General features: G+C 43.1%; 1 protein-coding gene across 3 annotated transcripts in view; it reads left to right on the top strand.

Moving 5' to 3' along the window:
• Positions 1 to 10,812, top strand: part of TRAF3IP1 (TRAF3 interacting protein 1) — a 48,599-nt gene extending 37,787 nt beyond the window's left edge. For all 3 annotated transcript variants that reach the window (XM_061607771.1, XM_061607772.1, XM_061607773.1), the window contains 2 exons: positions 3,116 to 3,339; positions 8,459 to 10,812. In XM_061607771.1, coding sequence (XP_061463755.1) covers positions 3,116 to 3,339; positions 8,459 to 8,618 — 384 coding nt within the window. In that variant the 3' untranslated portion in view covers positions 8,619 to 10,812. The remainder of the gene's footprint in view (positions 1 to 3,115; positions 3,340 to 8,458) is intronic.
• The last annotated feature ends 13,250 nt before the right edge of the window (positions 10,813 to 24,062 follow it).

Here is a 24,062-nt window from a genome sequence, read left to right as displayed (position 1 = left end):
TTTCTCTCTTGCTTCTGCTGAATAGCTAGCTTTTGCATAAGAACATTTGAGAACTGAATGGTGATATATAGACCTCAGATATATTCGATAAAGTCATTCTGAGTCTTTCCCCTGTACCATAATACCAAGTTTAAGCATGATGGGTTTGTGCAAGGCTTCCCAAAGCATGTGTGCTATTAAATATGCTCCAGTTGCTTTTGTATAAACACAGTTCACTCACTGCGATTCTAGGTAAGAGTGGAATTAGTGTGTAGCTTCACAAATAGGGACCATATACATCTGGATAAACGGATATCACCACAGAATTGTTTAAACAGATTTTTTTCAGCTAAGTAGCTTTGAGGGCAGACTTCTTCCTCTTTTAGGACTGAAGTTCCATCTTCCTGTCTCACCCCACAAACGCACATGCTTTGCTCTCCACCTCCCCAATCTGATGGGGCTGTTTGATTTACTCTCCTTTCCTCTTTTACAAAACAGGAATATGAGGGATAGTTATTTTAGTAGTTGAATCTTAACAGTTATCATTAATGCTAACATACAATATATAATCTAGTATACTTGATCTGTTACTAGTCTCTAAAAGTTCTGCTCTGTTTTGAAAAACTTGTATTTTTATTTATAAAAATGTAGTTTTCCAAAAAACATTTACTCCCCTGGCACTGATTGACGGAAATATAAAGCAAAGCCGGCAAATTCAGGAGTAATTTACTTCAGTATAGTTGTAATTAACTCATGTATCTTTATAAAATCACAGTAATTTCTGTTTTCATTTGCAGATGTTGCATCAAACTCCATTAAAATCAATGAGACTATTGTCATTGGCCTCAATGAGAGGTACATCCTTTCACAAAATGTTTATTACAAAACCAAACGTTGGAAGGAAATCTTGGTTGTAGAAATATTTTTCTACAATTTAAAATATTATTTCAGTTCTGAGCTGGTGACTGCTGAAATATCTGGCAATGTTCACTTTTGCCTTCAAACACAGCTGAACAAACAAAGCATTGATGTACATAGAAAGGATGATAAATCTAAAAGTAAGAAACTTTGAAAAGTATTTTGGGTCTCGGCGAGAGAGACACAGGCTTACTACTTCAGTATTTATGTGCCTTGTATGAACTGCTTTAAATAATTCATTGGTTCATGATAAGGAGACTTCTACAAAGACCATTTTTGCATACACAAAATAATCATCACTGAATGAAATTCAAATCAGACTCTTTTTTCTCATAGGGTAAAATGCATCTTTGATTTTAATGGCTTTTGAAGTTGTTATAACAGAAACTAATTGTTATTAACTAATTCAGAGAGCTTTCCATGTGAATAATTTGCTTCATTTAGTTACATTATCGTATTGGTGATGGGTTGACTAAAATCACACTAATATTTTATGAACACTAGCTTAGAGTACAATTCTATGGATTTGTTAAAAGTTGAAGTTTGGCTGTACGCTTGAACCTCAAGGTAGTTTTCATTAGTGCAAATATATGCCCCTACTTTGAACAATAAAACTAAAATAACTATTTATACTTCATATCTTCACCTTATCAATGGATACTCAGGATGTTTTTCAATCAGAATACATTAAAATCCATTTTAAAACCAACTTTTAAAAAGGAAAAAATAGATTGAATGGAAAATTATGTCTTACCCAGTCATTTAGTCCAATTCTTAAAAGCCACAATTGAGTTCAACATCATTAGGGCAATTGAGTGCTTAGTTAGGGGATTTTTTCCATTCAGAATCCATCTGAGCCACACCAGTCTTCCATTTTGGTAATTTTTAAAGCAGTATCCCTTTTTGTGCAGGGGGGTGGAGAAGCATAGTTTAGGAGAAGAGCATTTTGTACATGCTGTTCTGGGTTCAGTCTTTAGCATCTCCAGTTTAGAAGGAAGATTGCAAAGTCCTCCTATGTCAGAGGTGAAGACGAGCCATGCAGGATGGCTTCAGAGAGCAACACTAGAGGGAGAACCAATTTCCTTTCAATAGAAACCACTTTTCCCTCCTGGAGCAAGCGACAGTCCTGCTGCCCATCAGGTGATGGGCATTTGGGAGCATTCCTTTCTCCAGCAAACGAACAATCGGGACCGTACTTTAAGTTCCCGATTGTTCCTCTGAAACCTCACCCTTATCTGCCCCACACCTGACCTCATGTATGACATCAGGTTTACAATGGGTGAATGTGGCTTCCCCAGAATGTCAAATGGGGAGACCTGGCAGGCCAAGTTCAGCCAATGGGCTGGAGGTTTTAAAAAGGTCACAATAAAGTTGTGGGAATTTGGGACTTACAAGCAGTGTCCAGTAATGTCCTTATGTCTTGCATAATCCCACTGAGCAATCACAATACAACAATGTCTGTTGTCTCTGTGGGAATAATAGTGTTTTAGTAGGTACAGTGCGCTGTGTTTTTAATGTTCAAATATGAGATAGAGGCTTTTTGTGTCAGGTAGGGTAAGAGCCAAACTACACGTGACCAAGGAAGTGATGTTTCTTGTGTTTTTTCCCATATGTCTGTCATGTTCATGTATGACGCTAGTATGGAGGGGTCTCATATTAACATGAAAAGGAGTGCATGGGTGAGAGGGACTGATCCCTTCCCAACTTTACCTTCCCACATTCTTGTCACTGCAGTCAGCTTTCTGCCAGCCTTACTCATTTCTAGCATTGGAACCAGGTTTGGGGAAGATACCTGGGTCACCACAGTAGGTTCAGTTTTCCTCAACCATGCTCCCTGTTTGCACACATCTGTCCCCTGCTTTACATGTGAATGGGGCAGACTCATGAACAACACACACCCAACACATTAGTTTGTCTTAAGAAATGTAATGTAACTTTTTCAAAACAATTTTCATGAATTTCAGCGATTCACCAAATACATATAGAATACTGAACTTGAGGGAATGGATATATCTCAGGCAGTGCTATCTTTTAGATGGTTCTTGACCATTGCATTTTTTCCAGTGACAGAATTATGCTAGGGTGAGCAATCCTGTTGATATTTTTATTATTTGGTATGTCACTGATGGCTCTCAAACACATCCATTTTCTATTTTTATCTTTTGATTTTTAAACCGGTCCCATATATTTTCTTCACTTCAATCTCTTTGGTTTTTAGGAAAAGCCACTTTTGTCAGAAGCAACAAGGAGAAAAGAGAAAGACCTAGTAGCAAAAGAAATAGAGAAATTCCGTGGATCCATTCAGGCCCTTTGCCGAAGTGCTCTCCCTCTTGGAAAAATAATGGACTATATTCAGGAAGATGTGGATGCCATGAAGAATGAGCTCCAGATGTGGCAGAATGAAAATAGACAACTTGAAGAGGCCCTACAGAAAGAACAGGGGTGAGAATATTGAGAAATATACAACAATTCCTGCATAAGAGTTGGTTAATCCAAAATAATCTGCATGGAGTTTTGCAAGGCAAGTCAGAACTGGGATTGCCAAACAGGGAGAAAGTGGGGTAGGAAAGGTGTCTACTGACATTTAAAGCTCCCTACCATTGCAGTAAAATATTAAGAGAGGAGTCAGAGCACTCCCCCAAACTGTAATGGTGTGAGGTAAGTATATGCATGCTTCCCTCAAGCCGCCAGGATTGGCCATAGCAGAAGCAGGTGTACAGGTGCTGCTATCTTCAGGGACATGCCACTGTATTAAATTGAAGGTAAATGAGCAAATATTCACCTGGTTTCCACTGGTTATGTGTGGACAGCTGAGCAGTCAACCAATCTCTGGCTCCAAGGAGGAGAGCAGGGTGCCAGAAAGTTAGGCAGAGACATTAAGGAGTGCAACAGTGCTGCTTGTCATCTGTTCAGTCTGAGCCCCCTGCAACTTGTCTGAACCAAGGTGCTTCCTGGCTGCCTCCTCGGCTGTCTCTACTGAGGACTGTAAGTACCTTCCACATAACTCCTTTCTTCCTTGCTCTGTATAGGAGGAAGAGGATATTCGTTTGGTGATTATATTTATCAAGTCATCTCATGTGATAAGCTCTAGGCAATATACAATACAGTGTAAAACATTAAAACATACAAAATATTCAAAATAATGCAGCCAGTCAGCGAGAACAAGTTATATACTAGCACAATCACATAAAAACTAATATCCCCCAAACTAGTCATCAGCAGATTAGAGACTAAAATTAGAGATATTAACATTGTAATGTTTATTTTAATAGAACTGGGAAAACAAGAAGGCCTTTGCCAGGTGAGCAAAAGTCATAAACTAGGCGCTAGGCAAGTCTTTCTAGGGAGAGCTTTCCACAAACGGCACCACCACCAAGAAGGCCCTCTGTCTGTGCCACTCTCTTTGTTGCGGAATAAGGTGGCAGTTGGAGGAGGACTTCAATTATGTTTGAGGCAACACTTCAAATTGGGACATCAGTGGAGGTAGGAAACGCTTGTTCCTAGTTAAAAACCCTATCAACACATTCTGCAGTAGCTAGGGTTTTGCTGTCTTTAACGGCAGCCCCATGAACAGTGCATTGCAATAATCCAAATGGGAGGTTACCACTGAAAGATGTGGTACAAACTTTATAAATAAATTCCAGTAGCTGGGTCAAAGAGCAGTCCATGGGCTAGAACTAGGTGTAGGTGTAGCTTGTCAAGACTGGGGAGAAGGCTGAAGATGCTTACCAGTCTCCCTTATTGTCACCATTGCAGTAGGCTTGGGGTTGGGTTTTGCTCCAGATGGAGAAAGAGGTGTTCTGGAAATGGGTGAAGGGAAGTGGATATCACCCTGCTGTCATGGGCAAACCACTTCCTGGTGAAGTTTGGACTTGCAGCTCCAGTCCCTTACCCCTTTCAGGGGTGGGGAACTAATGGAATTCATTGAATTCCTGTATGCCCTGGATTTTTTCCAGTGGATGCAGCAGATGACCCTATTGATGTCCTTGCCATGCTGTGGAATAGTGAAAAATGTCAGGCTTTTGACAGCATCTCTTCTTCATTGTGGAGCCTGGTATATCAGGGACCTACAGGTGATGAAACAAACTGGACAATGGCTAGAGCACAAGCAGGGAAAGATGTGCTGCAAAACTGACCAAACACAAGTGAGAGCACATAATTGTGCCTACTGCCATTGAGGGTGATGAAGAAGGCCCACTTCTCTGCCTCCATTGCATCCTCAAGTAACTGTCCAGTGATTTTTTGTTGGGGTCTGCTGACATCTACAACAGGCAATGGAGTTTTGGACCCTTTGGAAGCCCACTGTGAGTTGTTTGTAAGGCCTTTTAACATAAAGTTGCTTGTCTGAAAAAAGCCTACCCTGGACCAATTGGTTTGTGACAACTACCGCCTGGTTGCAAATACCCCCTTTCTGGGAAGGGTGATTGTGGCATAACAGTTGCGAATACTCTTGAATGAAACCAATTATCTTGATCCATTCCAATCAGACCTGGCTATGGGACTGAATTGACCTTGGTTGCCCTGGTGGATGACATTCATTAAGAGAAGGACAAGGGAAGTGCGACCTGTTATTCTTCCTTGGTTTCTCGGTAGCTTTTGATACCATTAACCATAGTATCCTCCTGAACCTGCTCTGTGAAATGGGTACTGGGGCACTTGTTCACAGTTGTTCTGATTCTATCACCACTGTCAGTTTAAAAGCATTAGGTGATCATCTCTTGCCCCCATGGTTGTTACGCTGTGGGGTGCCGCAGGGTACCATCCTCTTTCTAATGCTATTTGACATCTACATGAAGCCATTGGGAGTAATCATTAGAGGAGATTTGGGATGAGGTGTCATCAGTACCCAGCTCTATTTCTCTGTAACATCTTAATCTGGATGAGGGCCAGTAAATCGAATCTGCATCCTGGCACAATGGTGGGACTACAGGGGAGTGGTTCCCAACACCAGAAAATTGGTCAGTTGCCTCCTTTGGATGGGAACCTGAAGGAACAGGTTCATTTTGGGGGGGGGTGTTCCTGGGTCCATCTCTCTCTCTAGAGGTCCAGATGACTTCAGTGTCTAGGAATGGCTTTTACCAGCATTGGTTGGTAAGATAGTTATGTCTAGTTCTGAATCTTAACACCCACTGTTGTCCATGTGGTGGCAAGCTCCAGGTTAGATTACTGCAATGCACTGTATTTGGGGCTGCCCTTGAAGCTGATGCGGAAGCTGCAGCTAGTGCAGAATGCAATGGCTCAACTATTCATGGGGCAGAATATCACCATCACATTACTGGCATGGCTGAAAGAATTGCACTAGCTGCCAGTTGGCTACGGGGCTAGGTTCAAGGTGCTGATATTTGTATACAAAGCCGTATACAGCTTGGTACCAGGATGACTGTTTTATATAATTATAATTCGCTTCCTGATGCCTTTGTAAGGAAGATCCCTACTATTCCTGTTTTACTGACTAGTAAACAGTAAGGTGTGTGCCTAAAAACACTGCATTTTTTTTAGTAAACTGGGATTTGAATATTGGACTCATTCCAACTGTCTGCTGACCCACTCTAATTCTCGGCTTAATCTTTTATCTTGACTTCCTCTTCCCCACACCTTTCTGTCATGGATAAAATCTTAGGAATTTTTTCATTATTATATATTTATGTGCAGTACCGCCCCTAGGCACCAGGAAGCAGGGCAGTTGCCCCGGGCCCTGCGCTTGGCAATCTGTGCTTGGCAGACCCACCCACTGCCTTGTGCGGCCGCTGCTCTTCCCCGTTGCTCTAGCAGTGTCAATCAGCCGCCTCACTTTGCGTTCTGTGCTCAGTTCCACCTTAAGAGGCCAGCCCGGATCTTCTTGGTGGTTTGTTGTTGCCATTGCTAAGTAGACCTGTGCTCATTAGTTGCCACTACTGCCTCTGCTGTAGAGCATTGAGAAGGTGAAAAGGTTTACTTAAGACTAGGTTACCTCCCCAAACTTCACTCGCCCAACGAGGAGCAGGAGGGCAATGCAATTCTTTCCCCTCCTTCAGTCAACAACTGTGCCATGGCGTCCCCTCCCCCCCCCCCGATTCCACTGCCCTCCGTTCATATTTACTTTATTTCTCTCCTCCCTCTCGAAGTTCAAAAGATGGGGAGAGGGGTTATTATTTTCCTCCTTTTTAATTTTGGTTAAAAATCTTACCATTTTACTATTCTTTTTAAAAAAGCCACTAAGTTATTTTCACTCTAAATCAACACTGAAATGTTAAAGTTGCAGTCCTGTGCACTCTTGCATGACAGTAAATTCCATCAAAACAAATTGTCCTCACTTCTGAGTAGACATGCTTAGGATTTGCTTATTAGTGTAAGGTTATCAAAGGTTCTCCTTACCTCGAGAATTGACTTTCCCTTTTCTGTATTTTTTCCTTTTCCTGTCACCTTCAATGGAAGCCTTCCTTTTCCTCTCTCACAAATACCTGTCTATCTACCCTCTCCTTGTGTCAACTTACCTAATATAATGTACAGAAAATAAATCTGAAAAAGTTTCAGTACCCTTAGAAATTAACATAGACAGGAGTTCTTTGCTGCTGTCCTAAACCCACTTAATTTGGAGTAAGTCCTGTTTGACTGAATGGTTGTTCCTTCTAAGCAAGCATTATGGGCAGATGGTGGGAAGGTAAGTGACCCAGGCTGCAATCCAATACATGTCTACTCAGACGTAAGCTCTGTTGTGTTCAATGGGACTTAATCCCAGGTAAGTGTGTACTGGATTGTGGCCCTATTGAGTGAGTGAGCAGGCAGACAAGCTAGTGTCAGTGTGCAAGCAGGCATTACAATGCAACCCTAACTACATCTACTCAGAAGTAAGTCCTACAGAATTCAAAGGTGCTTACTCCCAGGTAAATTGAATTAGGATTGCACCCTTACTCCTGAGTAAACAAAGGTCTAGTTGAAAAGCTGCAATAAGCCTATGTAGTCAGTGAGACTACTCTTGTGTAAACCCACACAACCCTAAGGACACATTTACCTACAAGTAAAGCCCCATGGTTGAACTAGGAAACTTACTCCCAAAGAAAAACTACAAAGGATCAGGCTATGGAGTAGCCACAACTCTACCAAGGTACATTGGGGAGTAAGCATCATGACAGAATATTGGTGAGAATAGGGTTGCCAGGTTCAGTTAGGAAGATAAAGATGGGAATATATGCCTAGAAATAGACTGCCATATCTAGCAGATATCGACAAAGGGACCAGTGGACAAATGGATATGGAACAGGTTGACTAGAGGCCTATTCCCTGAGGTGAAGGTAATCATATTTGTATTTAATAGGTTGTTAGCCTCATATGTAAATTAGATATTATAATTACATATATTCGTAAATAAAATCTCTCTCTCTAAATATATATATACAATATAGAGAGAGAATGTGCCCCCCCCAATTATGCTTTTGCCCCGGGCGCCACACATGCTAAGGGTGGGCCTGCTTCTGTGAGTCCCTCCTCTTGTATCTCTCTTTGTTTCAAATGTGATTGTCTAGCCAGAATGGATTCATTCATTTGTAGTTCTATAAAGTGTAATTTACTTGCTTTATCTCAGTATTACAGACAGTGTTGTGGAACCCTTGAAAGCAGAACTTGCCGAGTTGGATCAGTTGATCAAAGATGAACAAGATAAGATCTGTGCTAAAATGGCAAACGTTTTAAAGAACAATGAAAAAATTGAGAAGATGGTTCATAATATCAACACAAGAAGATGAACAATGGGACAAAGGGCTGGAACTAACCTTTTCTTCTAAACAGAAATGAGAAAGGAAGATACATTGTGTGCAAAGGAAACTGTTGCATACAAAAGCATGTACAATTTCAAATAAATTGTGTATGGCCTTGGAAGATTTATATTGTGTAGGTGAAAATTACAATTCATTCAGTGTTTTGTAGCTTTAAAAAACATTCAATGCAAAACATTCACTATATTGTGTTAGGTTATCTGTTGTCAGCAGAGGTCATTTTTCTGGTTCATTTTAATATCAATATATCCTGATCAAGTTTTTACCATTCATGTCTAGCATATGTATGGTATTTTGAACAAGTAGAAGCTATTCTGCTTCTTAATAAATTGTATGAAGTTGGGAAGTTTGCTGTTGGAGTGGCTTGAAATACGTCCTTGTATTGGCAAATCCTTTAAAAAGTCTTGCAGATCAAGAAACAAAATTGTGTTTATCTCTATTTCCTTACGTCATACAGTAAGGAAAACAACAAAATAAGTTTATCTGAAAATGTTAATTATACTTGCCTTTATTTACTTGGTTTAAGTACATTTTCTCCACCTAAACGTCCCACCATGTATGTTTTTACATTAAATCATTCTGAGAGAATTAGTAAGGAGTGTTGTATACATTTATGCATACTTGGAGGGTTGTCTGGCTTTTGCTACAAATATTTCCAATGTATTTTGAAGAGTTCCTGCTGTACATATACTAAGGGACCCATAAAATTTGGATGGCCTTGGTAGCCAATCAGTATTTGTGGCTTTTTGGACCTATCCCTTGCCTAATGAGGTCTTGTCTGATGTCATGCTGAGTTTTAGCGCCTGTGCATTGCAATCAAGGGTAATCCCTCTCTTCAACTCTGGAAGAGGCCTGGAACTTACCTGTTGTATTGCACTTCTAGATTACTAGGTGGACCTTCAACGCACAGTGAGTGCTCCTGCTAAGCTTGAGACAGAAGAATCCCTACTGTTGCACTATGCTTCTGGGGTGTCCCAAGCACCTTGGAAGCAAACACAACATAGATAAGCCCACTACTTCTCCTGATTTCTGAAGTTCAAGGGGCTAGAGTGCTGTCCAGACATTTATGCAACTCACCCAACTGCTGGAAGATTCAGGAAGAGGGCCGGGACTTCATTTTGCATTGCACTTGCAAGGTGCTCAGAGAGCCTTAAAAACACAACATAACTGGATGGATTTCCCACCCCATTTACTCATCTCCAAGCTTCGGAAGATATCTGCGTCTTGTCATGCTTCATAGCAGGGAGAGAATGTAAAGAATCTTATCATAGTGAGCAGGTTTGTGAATCGCTCCTTATTTGTGGTCCTGTGTCACATAAACACGCTACATACAATCTGAAGCCTTTTGTTCTTATGAAGTTATGCCATTTTTTAAGTGATTGTGATTTCATCCATTTTTTTCCAATGGATTTGATTTGAGAACTCTCAATGTCTGCAAATCTGTCATCTCTTCATTTTCTCATAAAATTACATTTCTCATGGGTTATGTATGGTTTACCAGATGTTGGACAGGAAAAATGTAATGTCATATATGTATTTTCAACCAACTATTTAATAAATTGTGGTGCACTTTATCAATCTGACACCCTGACCAAAACATTTGCTTGGAAGTACTGAAATTTACTTCTAATAACACTGTTTAGGATAGTTGCCAAAGTCCATGTTGAACAATGTGTATGATTTAGTTATAGGTGTGCTAACTGGTAGAGTTTTGGTTCTTGCTTTTCACTGATTGGACCCTGCTGCCTTTGTTAAAATGCCATCCAAACTTTTTACAACAAATGTTTTTGCATATATTTCATAAAAAGTACTACAGAGTGTTGGTATATAGTATGACTGTCATTAGTCCATTTTGAATAAAATATCAATTTCCAATGTTAGGAAAGGGATACTGGAAGGTAATTTGGAAAAAATGTCTGAAGGCATCAGCAGAGGTGTTAAGCTATTTAAGTTGCAGTCTTTTCAAAATGCATGTAACTGCATACTTGCAGCTGAATTCAGCATCTGAAAAAGAAATCCCATCACATTTATGTGTGGATCTGTATATATGGTTAAAACTGTTTGTGTCAGAAGAATCTAACATTTTCTGTATGTGAGTAAAATGTACAGCATAAAATATAATTTGTATTATAAATTTATTTTCTTTTTTATATAAAATAATTAAATGACCTATTTTTTCTATAAATAGTTGTTTGGTTTGTACAGTTATTTTGAAAGTAAATAAAATGACAAAACTTTAACTACTATTGTGAAACCATTATCATCTTATCCTTGCTCACGAGTCAACAAATCTCAGAGAGGCTTCATGCATATGACCACAATGCAACAGGTCAGTGTTTCAAGCAGAAATACTCTTCTTCAGAGAATATGATACTGAATATGTGAGGTGATAACTTATCACATTTCAGGCATCAGGCCTCACACTCTCCACATTGCCACATGCACTAGTCATACCCCTTCCTCCACTAAAGAAACATTTGGTGTCAGCATGAAAGGGGCTTTCATACGTACATCTGTAGGACCCTGGCCAGTTTACATGAGGAAACCCTACATCCATATCTGTAAATGTGTAGGCCTTCACAATGACATGAAGCCCATACAATGGTTTGATTTTTATTTATTAAATTTATTAGTCGCCCATCTGGCTGGTTGTCCAGCCACTCTGGGCGACGTACAAAATAAAAGCATACAAATACATTAAAACATTAAAAATCTCAACAACAACAATAAAACTTAGCCCACCACAAAAGCCTGCCTGAAGAGCCAGGTTTTCAAGGCCCGGCAGAAGCTCATAGAGGGGGCATGGCAGAGATCATTTGGGAGGTAATTCCACAAAGTGGGGGCCACAATTGAAAAAGCCCTCTCCCTAGTCTTCACCAGTCTAGCTGTTTTAACTGGTGGGACAGAGAGAAGGCCTTTTGAGGCTGATCTTGTTGGGCGGCATCGCTGCTGATGCTGGAGGCGCCTTCAGATAGACTGGGCCGAAACCGTATAGGGTTTTAAAGGTCAGAACCAACAGCTTGAATTGGGCCCAGAAAACAACCGGTAACCAGTGCAACTGCTTTAGCACTGGAGTGATGTGATCTCGCCGGTGGCTGCCTTTAATCAGGCGAGCCGCTGCATTCTGTACCAGTTGCAGCTTCCGGACCATTTTCAAGGGTAACCCCACGTACAGCGCATTACAGTAGTCTAGGCGAGAGGAGACAGGGCATGTACCACCAATGGAAGCAGATGATTGGGGAGGTAGGGGCGCAGCCTCCGTATCAGATGGAGTTGATACAGCGCTGCCCGGCTCACAGCCGAGACCTGAGCCTCCATGGACAGCTGGGAGTCAAGAATGACCCCCAGGCTGCGGACCTGGTCTTTTAGGGGCAGTTGTACCCCATTGAGCACCAGGTCAACATCCCCCAACCTTCCCTTGTCTCCCACAAACAGTACCTCGGTTTTGTCAGGTTTCAGCTTCAGCTTATTCCTTCCCATCCAGCCACTCACTGACTCCAGGCACTTGGATAGGGTTTCTACAGCCAACCTCGGTGAAGATTTGAATGAGAGATAGAGCTGCGTGTCATCCGCATACTGGTGACACTGCAGCCCAAATCCTCTGATGATAGCCCCCGGCGGCTTTATATAGATGTTGAACAGCATCGGGGAGAGGATGGAACCCTGTGGCACCCCACAAGTGAGAGGCCCAGGATGCAGAACCTCATCCCCCAATGCCACTCTCTGGTACCTACCAGAGAGGAAGGAATGGAACCACTGCAATACAGTGCCCCCTATGACCTCTTCAGGCGGTCCAGAAGGATACCATGGTCAACGGTATCAAAAGCCGCTGAGAGATCCAGGAGGATGAGGAAGGTGCATTTGCCCCTATCCAATGCCCTCCTCATATCATCCACCAAGGCGACCAAGGGCATTTCAGTCCCATGTCCAGGCCTGAAGCCTGATTGAAATGGATCCACATAATCTGCTTCCTCCAAATGCACCTGCAACTGCTTCGCCACCACTCGCTCAACTGCCTTGCCCAGGAATGGCAAATTTGAGACTGGGTAAAAGTTGTTCAGATCTTGGGGATCCAAGGAGGGCTTCTTTAGAATCGGTTTTATTACTGCCTCCTTGAGAGCTGATAGCATTACTCCCTCTTCCAGGGATGTATTTACCACCATCTTGATCCCCTCGCCCAGTGTATCCTTGCAGCTCATAATGAGCCACGACGGGCAATGGTCGAGTAAGCAAGTGGTTGGCTTTAAGGTTGAAAGCCCATTGTCCACTTCATCAGAAGGAAGAAGCCAAAACCGATCCCACATCACCGGAGCACAACTGGCCGCCTCTGGCTCGCTCACTGTGTCCACAGCGCACGGAATAGCACTCTTAATACGATCAATTTTCTCCGTAAAGTGTTTTGCAAACTCATCACAGGAGGCCTTAGCATGTTCCATCGGTTCCGGGGCAACTGGACCGACCAGGCTCCGGACCAGTTGGAACAGCCTCCTGGGACAGCACTCTGCGGACACAAAAGAGGCAGCATAAAAATCCTTTTTTGCTGCCCTTATCGCCACATGGTAGGCTGCCGCAGCTGCTCTAACCCATGTCCGGCCATCGTCAGAGCGAGATTTCCACCACCGGCGCTCTAGCCGTCTCACCTCCCGCCTCAGAGCTCGCAACCGTGGAGTATACCATGGTGCCGTCTGAGCTCTATTCAGGGGGAGAGGGCGTTTCGGAGCCACCCATTCTAGTGCCCTGGTGATTGCAGCGTTCCACCCTTCCACCAGGGTCTCAACCGAGTGGCCGTGTGCCTGCTCCAGAGAATCCCCAAGCGCATTCAAGAATCCATCTGGATCCATCAGACAATGGTGTGGAAGGGGGGTATGGTGGGCATGACTTTGTTATCACATACTCACTGCAAATGGGGGGTGGATATCTTCTCAACATTGCCCACACCTGAAACCAAGAATTGTCAAACAATTTGGGCCTGTGGGCACAAATGAGAACTTGTGGGCACCACACATGCGCACAGCAGCCAAGCACACACTGCAACCTAGCGTACTGGCTGCAATGGAATGGTTTCAAGCCCAACTTTGATGGGAAGGGGGACTCTGTAGGCATATGTGCATCCACAGGCACCTCATTGGTGACCCGGTCACAAAAGGTATTTCAAGAAATTGAATCCTTTTCAACAATGCTACAGTCTTGCCAGAGTGTGGGTTTGTTTATTTATGTATTCTCTCTTGGGAGCACTATACAATTCAGCTTAGCTGAATGCTGTTTTATCGTTTGCTCAATTCTGCAGTAACCAGGTTACATTGAATTTTCAGTCTGTCTTTCAAAATGTTTGTGGTCCCATTTCATTTTGTATCTCCCATTAAGGTGCTGCTTTTGCTTTCCTACTTCTCCATGATTTTAATACAGATTATAAACTCTTCGAACCTTGGGCTCATCCCCTGGGGAATGTTGCTCAATGTTTCTTTCCAATTTGTTTTCAAAATTGAAAACACTAGAGAAGTAGAGAGTTGATAGTCAAGAGGACTGAGAGCAGCAGCCAATGTGGTGCCAGCTGGATGTTAGACGTCATCTCTCATTAACCCCAGCCAGTATGGCTAATGGTCAAGGATGATGGGAGTTATCGAGCACAAGAGGAGGAAGGCATGATATTGGGGAGTTAACCCATTTTCACTTTCAGTAGTCCAGATCATACAGCTGCTGCTGCAGTCTTCACAGAGCAGACATCTACATGACAGCCATGATCTTTTGTAAGCGATATGTCAAAGTGCATAACACAAATCCAGTGATAAGTGTTCCATTTTACAACCACTAAATATTCACAGCTCACTGGGATGAAATGCAGATGCCACTACTGACTGATAGGGCATTCCACTTGGCCAACTACTTAAGGGAAGGACAAATAACTTCATTGCAACCTGTGAATTTGCGTAGAGAAAATCATTTCTTGAGAAAAATGTCTGTAAAGGTAACTGCAAATAATATAATGTTGTATTGGATTCCTATAAGACAGGAATGGGGAATCTGCAGCCCACCATATATTGTTAAGTTTTATCTACCATCACCAGCCAGCATAGCCAGTGGTCAGGGATGACAGGAGTTGTAGCCTGGCAACATCAGAGGTGAGTGTAGGTTTCCCATCCCTACTATAGATCTGCTTTGTTTAAAGAACAACGTCAAATGTTCTCATTTACACAGCAGTGTGAAAGATGATGATGGTACAGCCCCCATGGGGGATCCTTTCTGAGTGAAAGGTGATGCACAAAAAATGTAATAAATATATAAAAGGTCCCAAAATGTTATGGGTGGGCATATGAAATGAGGCATACTACTGCCGCAACCTGATAGGTGCCTATACCTGGTGTACAGTCATAATATACAAGTTACTTCAGTGGAAGAGCTAACTACAGGAGGATCACATTTTCCCTAGTAACAAAATATTGTGGTTTACTGGTGGGGGATGCATTTGTCTCCACAGGAAGTCCTAGCTGGGGAAAAGATGTGTGGATCACTCACAACAACCAGCAATTGTGTACTTATTTCAGAATAAAAATAGAATATTTAAAGACTAACTTAGGTCATTTAGCCTTTAGGCTACTGATTTCTTAGTCAAAACACTGAGGCGTTAGATTTGTATTATTATTATTGTTACTATTATTATTTTATTATTATTTTATTAGATTTATATCCTGCCCTTCCTCCCTGTAGGAGCCCAGGGCACACATGCTGTTAATTGTTAAATACGGTCAAATATTAAATGTTATCTACCAATTGTCAAAATATTTCATGCTGTTTATCAGCTAAATACCATTACATGGTAAATGCTAATAGAAGCGACATTTTGTTACATATATTTTACAACTGGTAATTTATAACAATTCATATTTGCTGCCTGCCAATATAAAACAACAAAGAGAAGCCAACAGCTCCGAAACAGTCACATTTTACATCAAATGTTAATCCAAAATACACTTAATTTCAAATTTCACATACAAAATTTAAATATTGGTACTTACTAAGTATTGTTGCACCCCAACTATCAAATACAAACCAACACAAATTGCTGTTACAAGTCAGCTATCAAATAAGCCCAATATTTGTCAAGTGCCAAAGACAGCTATCAAACTGTCGCATACCTTGTATAGCTGCTCTTATACCATTCCATGGTAAATACCGGATCCCTAAGAGCCCTGCTGGATCAGACCAGAGGCCCATCCTGCTTACCACAGCTGCTATGCAAATGCCAATGGGAAGCCCACCGTAGCCCTCTCTTCTGTTCTTTCCCCACTTACACATTGCTCAAAAAGAGGAAATGCATCACCAAAAAAAAGGACAAAAGAAGACTAAAATTTGCATATGCTAATCTATATGTGTAGGTGCAAATTTAGAAATAATTGCTGTAATGTAAATACAAATACATCTCACCTTAATGGGAAGACTGACCAGGTGGCCATGTACCTGCTCATTCTGCGGTCCAGGCGTGTTGATAGGCAACTTCAAGACCCTCCCTGCCCTCCCTCCTTAGGGTTCATTATCTTTAACTCAGGCAAACAGCAATTGCATCTCCATCTGTAGCTCTGGTTCCTGTAACTTTAAGAGCTGTGCCGAAGGAATTTTGGCAGGTCATGTCAGAATGAAATTTGTACTGAAATTCCTTCTTCTACCTTAACTCTTAAAGCAAGTCTGGATGGTTTTGACCAACCAAGCTGAACAGAGCCTCACTAGCCAAATATGCCAATCCCCCAGGGCCTGAACAAATTTCAAAACATAAAAAGAATCTGTTGGATCAGACCAAAGCTCCATTTGTTCATCTTTCTGTTTGGCCAACTAGTTCTAGTATAATGACCTTTTTTCCATCCAGCGCTGATTTTTACTGCAACCTCCACTGTGTCTCACCTCCCTCCTTCTGGGGCATCCCTTCCCAAAAAGGTCTTACCTGTTGTGGGCCACAGCAACACCTTCTGTGAACTATTTCTCTCTCTATCTTGCCCTCTCTAATACATGCACTCACTTTTTATTTTCATGCATAGGAAGCAGAAATCTAGTACCCTGGCACAGCCTCAGTGCCTGGCAACAGATGCTCTAGAGAGCCCCAAGTGTGCCTGCAGTGTCCAGATAGTCCAGAGAGGTTTATTGCTCATGGGCCAGAGGATCTTTACTCCTAATGCACAAAAGAGCAGCATGCAACAGAGAGCTACCCTAGCTGCTTGTGTGTTCAATGTCTATAAAGCCTCAGGTTGAGGGGTAATTTTAGCAGACCAGGCACTAGGGATGGAAAGATCTGTCACTTTTGGTTCTCTTGGCTTCTCATTATTCAAATCTTAAAATCAGTTCTCCACATTTCTGCAGCAACTTGCAATTTTTTTAAAAAAAGTCCTCATGAAAATTCTTCAGCATTTTATTGTAAATTCCTCCTAACAAACACATTTTTGTATGCAGTTTTGACCAGAGCTTGGAAAAGTTACTTTTTTGAACTACAACTCCCATCAGCCCAATTCAGTGGCCATGCTGGCTGGGGCTGATGGGAGTTGTAGTTCAAAAAAAGTAACTTTTCCAAGCTCTGGTTTTGACTAATGTACACATTTGTGCAAGCAATTTCTCCTAATTGCATGTCAGTTTCACTAATATATGCTTTTTATGCAATTTTTCAATAATATATGCATTTCTGTAAACATCATTTGGTTTGAAACCTGCAGTGCAAAATTTGGAAAAGTGCGAATTTCAAAGGATGGTGGTATTTTTGCTCTCATATTGCTTCGGAATGTAGAAATATGTTAGGTTTGGCTTTAATTGCAAACTGAATTGAATTTCTCCCCAACCCTACCATTCACACAACCAAACTTGGTCCCAGGTGGTCCTTCAAGTAGAGAACTGTCTTGAGTAAAGTAGGACACATGCCCGCCCTCATTCTGAGGCAACTGTACGCTGCCTTTGATCCTGGAGGCAGCATAGTCACCACCCTGACTAGCAGCCATTGATAGTCTTGCCTTCCATTAAAGTTACCCAAGTTGGTGACCATCACCATATCTTGTGGTAGAGAACTCAATAGTTTAATTATGCTGGATAATTATACGCTGTGCAAAATTACCCAACTGCCAAATATCAAACTGGTGAAAAACTGTGAATAAGAGGCTGAGCTATATGACTCAGGAAGTCATTCATTTGAATCATGCCCCTCACGTGACCTCACTTGAAGGAGTCTTTAGTAAAGCCACTGTTGTTTGAGTCTCAGCCGCTCATCTGCAAGGTGTGGATAATGTAACACTACTGACCTATTTACTGGGTTACTTATGGTCATTCATTCATTCACAATCACTCATGCCCAAGTAAGATTGTCTTCCAGGGTAAGGTCTTTAACAGTGGGTCTGTAAGTGACTGTGGAGGCCAACTCTGGATCCACACAGCCTAAGAACATAAGAAGAGCCTGCTGGATCAGGCCAGTGGCCCATCTAGTCCAGCATCCTGTTCTCACAGTGGCCAACCAGGTGCCTGGGGGAAGCCCGCAAGCAGGACCCGAGTGCAAGAACACTCTCCCCTCCTGAGGCTTCCGGCAACTGGTTTTCAGAAGCATGCTGCCTCTGACTAGGGTGGCACAGCACAGCCATCATGGCTAGTAGCCATTGATAGCCCTGTCCTCCATGAATTTGTCTAATCTTCTTTTAAAGCCATCCAAGCTGGTGGCCATTACTGCATCTTGTGGGAGCAAATTCCATAGTTTAACTATGCGCTGAGTAAAGAAGTACTTCCTTTTGTCTGTCCTGAATCTTCCAACATTCAGCTTCTTTGAATGTCCACGAGTTCTAGTATTATGAGAGAGGGAGAAGAACTTTTCTCTATCCACTTTCTCAATACCATGCATAATTTCTTATGTCTTATTTCTTCTATCATGTCTCCTCTGACCCGCCTTTTCTCTAAACTAAAAAGCCCCAAATGCTGCAACCTTTCCTCGTAAGGGAGTCGCTCCATCCCCTTGATCATTCTGGTTGCCCTCTTCTGAACCTTTTCCAACTCTATAATATCCTTTTTGAGATGAGGCGACCAGAACTGTACACAGTATTCCAAATGTGGCCGCACCATAGATTTATACAACGGCATTATGATATCGGCTGTTTTATTTTCAATACCTTTCCTAATTATTGCTAGCATGGAATTTGCCTTTTTCACAGCTGCCGCACACTGGGTCGACATTTTCATCATGCTGTCCACTACAAGCCCGAGGTCTCTCTCCTGGTCGGTCACCGCCAGTTCAGACCCCATGAGCGTATATGTGAAATTAAGATTTTTTGCTCCAATATGCATAATTTTACACTTGTTTATATTGAATTGCATTTGCCATTTTTCCGCCCATTCACTCAGTTTGGAGAGGTCTTTTTGGAGCTCTTTGCAATCCCTTTTTGTTTTAACAACCCTGAAAAATTTAGTGTCGTCAGCAAACTTGGCCACTTCACTGCTCACTCCTAATTCTAGGTCATTAATGAACAAGTTGAAAAGTACAGGTCCCAATACCGATCCTTGAGGGACTCCACTTTCTACAGCCCTCCATTGGGAGAACTGTCTGTTTATTCCTACTCTCTGCTTTCTGCTTCTTAACCAATTCCTTATCCACAAGAGGACCTCTCCTCTTATTCCATGACTGCTAAGCTTCCTCAGAAGCCTTTGGTGAGGTACCTTGTCAAACGCTTTTTGAAAGTCTAAGTACACTATGTCCACTGGATCACCTCTATCTATATGCTTGTTGACACTCTCAAAGAATTCTAATAGGTTACTGAGACAGGACTTTCCCTTGCAGAAGCCATGCTGGCTCTGCTTCAGCAAGGCTTGTTCTTCTATGTGCTTAGTTAATCTAGCTTTAATCATACTTTCTACCAGTTTTCCAGGGACAGAAGTTAAGCTAACTGGCCTGTAATTTCCGGGATCCCCTCTGGATCCCTTTTTGAAGATTGGCGTTACATTTGCCACTTTCCAGTCCTCAGGCACGGAGGAGGACCCGAGGGACAAGTTACATATTTTAGTTAGCAGATCAGCAATTTCACCTTTGAGTTCTTTGAGAACTCTCGGGTGGATGCCATCCGGGCCCGGTGATTTGTCAGTTTTTATATTGTCCATTAAGCTTAGAACTTCCTCTCTCGTTGCCACTATTTGTCTTAGTTCCTCAGAATCCCTTCCTGCAAATGTTAGTTCAGGTTCAGGGATCTGCCCTATATCTTCCACTGTGAAGACAGATGCAAAGAATTTATTTAGCTTCTCTGCAATCTCCTTATCGTTCTTTAGTACACCTTTGACTCCCTTATCATCCAAGGGTCCAATTGTCTCCCTAGATGGTCTCCTGCTTTGAATGTATTTATAGAATTTTTTGTTGTTGGTTTTTATGTTCTTAGCAATGTGCTCCTCAAATTCTTTTTTAGCATCCCTTATTGTCTTCTTGCATTTCTTTTGCCACAGTTTGTGTTCTTTTTTATTTTCTTCATTCGGACAAGACTTCCATTTTCTGAAGGAAGACTTTTTGCCTCTAAGAGCTTCCTTGACTTTGCTCGTTAACCATGCTGGCATCTTCTTGGCCCTGGCGGTACCTTTTCTGATCTGCGGTATGCACTCCAGTTGAGCTTCTAATATAGTGTTTTTAAACAACTTCCAAGCATTTTCGAGTGATGTGACCCTCTGGACTTTGTTTTTCAGCTTTCTTTTTACCAATCCCCTCATTTTTGTGAAGTTTCCTCTTTTGAAGTCAAATGTGACCGTGTTGGATTTTCTTGGCAATTGGCCAGTTACATGTATGTTTAATTTAATAGCACTGTGGTCACTGCTCCCAATCGGTTCAACAACACTTACATCTCGCACCAGGTCCCGGTCCCCACTGAGGATTAAGTCCAGGGTTGCCGTCCCTCTGGTCGGTTCCATGACCAACTGGTCTAGGGAATAGTCATTTAGAATATCTAGAAACTTTGCTTCTTTGTCATGACTGGAACACATATGCAGCCAGTCTATGTCCGGGTAGTTGAAGTCACCCATTACTACCACATTTCCTAGTTTGGATGCTTCCTCAATTTCATATCTCATCTCAAGGTCTCCCTGAGCATTTTGATCAGGGGGACGATAGATCGTTCCCAGTATTAAGTCCCTCCTGGGGCACGGTATCACCACCCACAACGATTCTGTGGAGGAGTCTGGCTCTTTTGGGGTTTCGAGCTTGCTGGATTCAATGCCTTCTTTCACGTATAGAGCGACTCCGCCACCAATACGTCCTTCCCTGTCCTTCCGATATAGTTTATATCCAGGGATAACCGTATCCCACTGGTTTTCTCCATTCCACCAGGTCTCGGTTATGCTCACTATATCAATGCTCTTCTCTAACACCAAGCACTCCAGTTCTCCCATCTTGGTTCAGAGGCTCCTAGCATTAGCGTACAGGCACTTGTAAGCAGTGTCTCTCTTCAAGTGTCTTTGGCACTTGTGGTTAGGCCTGTGGTAATTTTGCTCTTCTGAATTTATATCCTGTGCCCCTGCTCTCACAATGCCTACTTCTAGGCCTACCCCTTTTAAAATTTCATCATTTCTTTGGTTTTTATCCCAGGGGGGAGGTTTATTCCGAACCGGACCTTCCTCAGCTCCTGTCGGGTTTCCCCCCTCAGTCAGTTTAAAAGCTGCTCTGCTACCTTTTTAATTTTAAGTGCCAGCAGTCTGGTTCCATTCTGGTTCAAGTGGAGCCCGTCCCTTTTGTACAGGCCCGGCTTGTCCCAAAATGTTCCCCAGTGCCTAACAAATCCGAACCCTTCCACCCGACACCATCGTCTCATCCACGCATTGAGACTGCGAAGCTGGGCCTGTCTGGCTGGTCCTGCGTGTGGAACTGGTAGCATTTCAGAGAAAGCCACCTTGGAGGTCCTGGCTTTCAGCATCCTACCTAGCAACCTAAATTTTGCTTCCAGGACCTCACGGCTGCATTTCCCCATGTCGTTGGTGCCAACGTGCACCACGACCACTGACTCCTCCCCAGCACTGTCTACCAAACTATCTAAACGACGGGCGATATCCGCAACCTTCGCACCAGGCAGGCAAAACACCTTGCGGTCTACATGCCCATCACACACCCCACTGTCTATGTTCCTAATGATCAAATCACCCACTACAAGGATCCCTCCACCCCCTGGAGATATATGCTCGGCACGAGAGGATAGCTGCTCATCCCCCAAGGAATGGGTCCCTTCTAAGGGATCGTTTCCCTCTTCCTCAGCTGGATGCTCTCCTTCCCCGAGACCATCGTTCTCCATGATAGCAGGAGAGCTATCATCGTTGAAGTGGGACACAGCTATAACGTCCCTGAAGGCCTTCTCCACACACCTCTCTGCCTCTCTCAGCTTTTCCAGGTCCGCCACCTTGGCCTCAAGGAAATGAAGTCGTTCCCGGAGAGCCAGGAGCTCATTGCACCGAGAGCACACCCACGACTTCTGTCCAACAGGCAGATAGTCGTACATGCTGCAGGCGGTGCAAAACACTGGAAAGCCCCCACACCCCTGCTAACTTCTTACCTGCATAGTTTTGTTTAAGGTTTATTACGTCAATGGGTTGGAGACTGCGGTTTAGTTGAGGTCAGGGAACAGACGGGCAGAGTGGGGGGCCCTGGCCTCCTTGCCCTGCTGCCAAACTCGCTCTGCTGCTTAACTCGCCTTGACGCTTTGTCAGCTGGGGCTCCCTCTAGCTCGTGGAGCAGGCTCCCTCGCTAGGGTGCTCTGACTTTATATGTGTGGCTGGTTCCTCCCAGCTACTGCTGCCAGCCAATGATGTGTTACTTGAGGCTGATGGCTATCAGCTGGGGCTTAACTCTTTAGTATTCTCTCAGGCTTCCTTCCTTCCTGAGCGAGGGGCGGGGCTGTTTAAGCTTTTGGCTGCTTTTAATCTAATCAAGGGGCTGCGCCTTCCAGGCAAGTCTTTTGTGTTTGTTGTTTTCCCACCTAGAACAGCCTGACCTTTCTTTAACCTAGGGAAACAGTGAGGACATAGATTTCCAGATGGAAGATGGTCACGATGAGGATTTGCTTGATTTAGCTCTTTTGTCCCTTTCGCCCTGTACTCATGTTTCTTCAAAGTCCATAGCACCTTTGATAATGGCCGGCCTCCAATTGGGACTCTCATGGGCCAAGGCTTCCCAGTTCTCAATGCTTATGTTACATTTTTTTAGATTACCTTTGAGAATATCTCTAAATTTCTTTTGCTGTCCACCAATGTTCTGTTTTCCATCCTTAAGTTGGGAGTAATGTAGCTGCTTTGGAAGACGGTGATCAGGCATTCAAACAACATGGCCGGTCCAGCGAAGTTGATGTTGGAGGATCATTGTTTCAACACTGGTGGTCTTTGCTTCTTCCAATACGCTAACATTAGTCCTCCTATCTTCCCAAGTAATGGTACAGATTACAAGTTAATATATATGAGGTGCTCTGAATACTCTAAAAGTATTATATGCTAGGGGCTTTGCCACTGCACACTTTGCATGCCATCTCCCTTCCCCCAGGTCGCCAAGGCACCTCCCTCCCTCTCCTCCAGATAATCAAGGTACCCCCCAGAACAAGGCATCTCCCCTCCCAGGTGAGCCGCACAGGAAGGCTGCCCTGGCCTGTCATGCTGTAGCTCACCCAGGTCGCCACTCATTCTCCCACTTCCCGCCTGCTCGCCCTCCTCCTCCCTCCCTCCTCATTCATTTGTCAGCCTCAGCCTCTGTAAAGGCAGCAAAGCACCACTCATTTCCCCACTCTGTTCTTGGTCTCCCCCTGTCCACTACTCGCCCTCCCTGCCTCCTGCCCTCCCTCCTGCCTTGCTTGCTGGCCCCAGCCTTGTTGTCAGCAGCAAAACACTGCTCATTCTCCTGCACTTTGCTCAATCTCACTTCCCTCCCTCCCTCGCTGATGCCCACCACTGCCCGGTTGCTCTCATGCTCTTCGCCCCCCTCCCTCCTTCCCTCTTTGTTCTGTCACTGGCCTCGCTCGCCACTGCTGCATCCCCACAACGAGAAGGCTGTCAGGTGACTACAGTGTAATGCCTTACAAAAATATTATATAGCTGCACAGACACACAGTGGAGCAGGCCAGCCGGCTGCCACATCTAAACAATGCCTCTTCCCCGTCTAAGACACCTCTGTGGAAAGAACCTATATTTTCTTTCCTACCAATTTCCCAGATGTTGTTGATGTGACTGTAGAAAGAATCAGCAACCATAGTGAAAGCAAACATGACATTACTTTCTTTGGAGTTTTAACATATTTGTATAAAACAACAGATGGCAAAAACTATTCTTAAGACATCTTATAGAGTTGTAATTTTAAATAAAAATTATACTAATCTAAAATTAAAGGTTGCAATGCTCTAGAAAACACGCACATCTGCTCTGTTCATAAAGGTATTCCACTTGCGTGATTTATTTTTAGCA

The sequence above is a fragment of the Rhineura floridana genome, chromosome 2, assembly GCF_030035675.1.
Source record: "Rhineura floridana isolate rRhiFlo1 chromosome 2, rRhiFlo1.hap2, whole genome shotgun sequence".
Lineage (NCBI taxonomy): Eukaryota > Metazoa > Chordata > Lepidosauria > Squamata > Rhineuridae > Rhineura > Rhineura floridana.
Note: the sequence above shows the minus strand (reverse complement) of the source record. Positions and strands in the feature narration are given on the sequence as shown.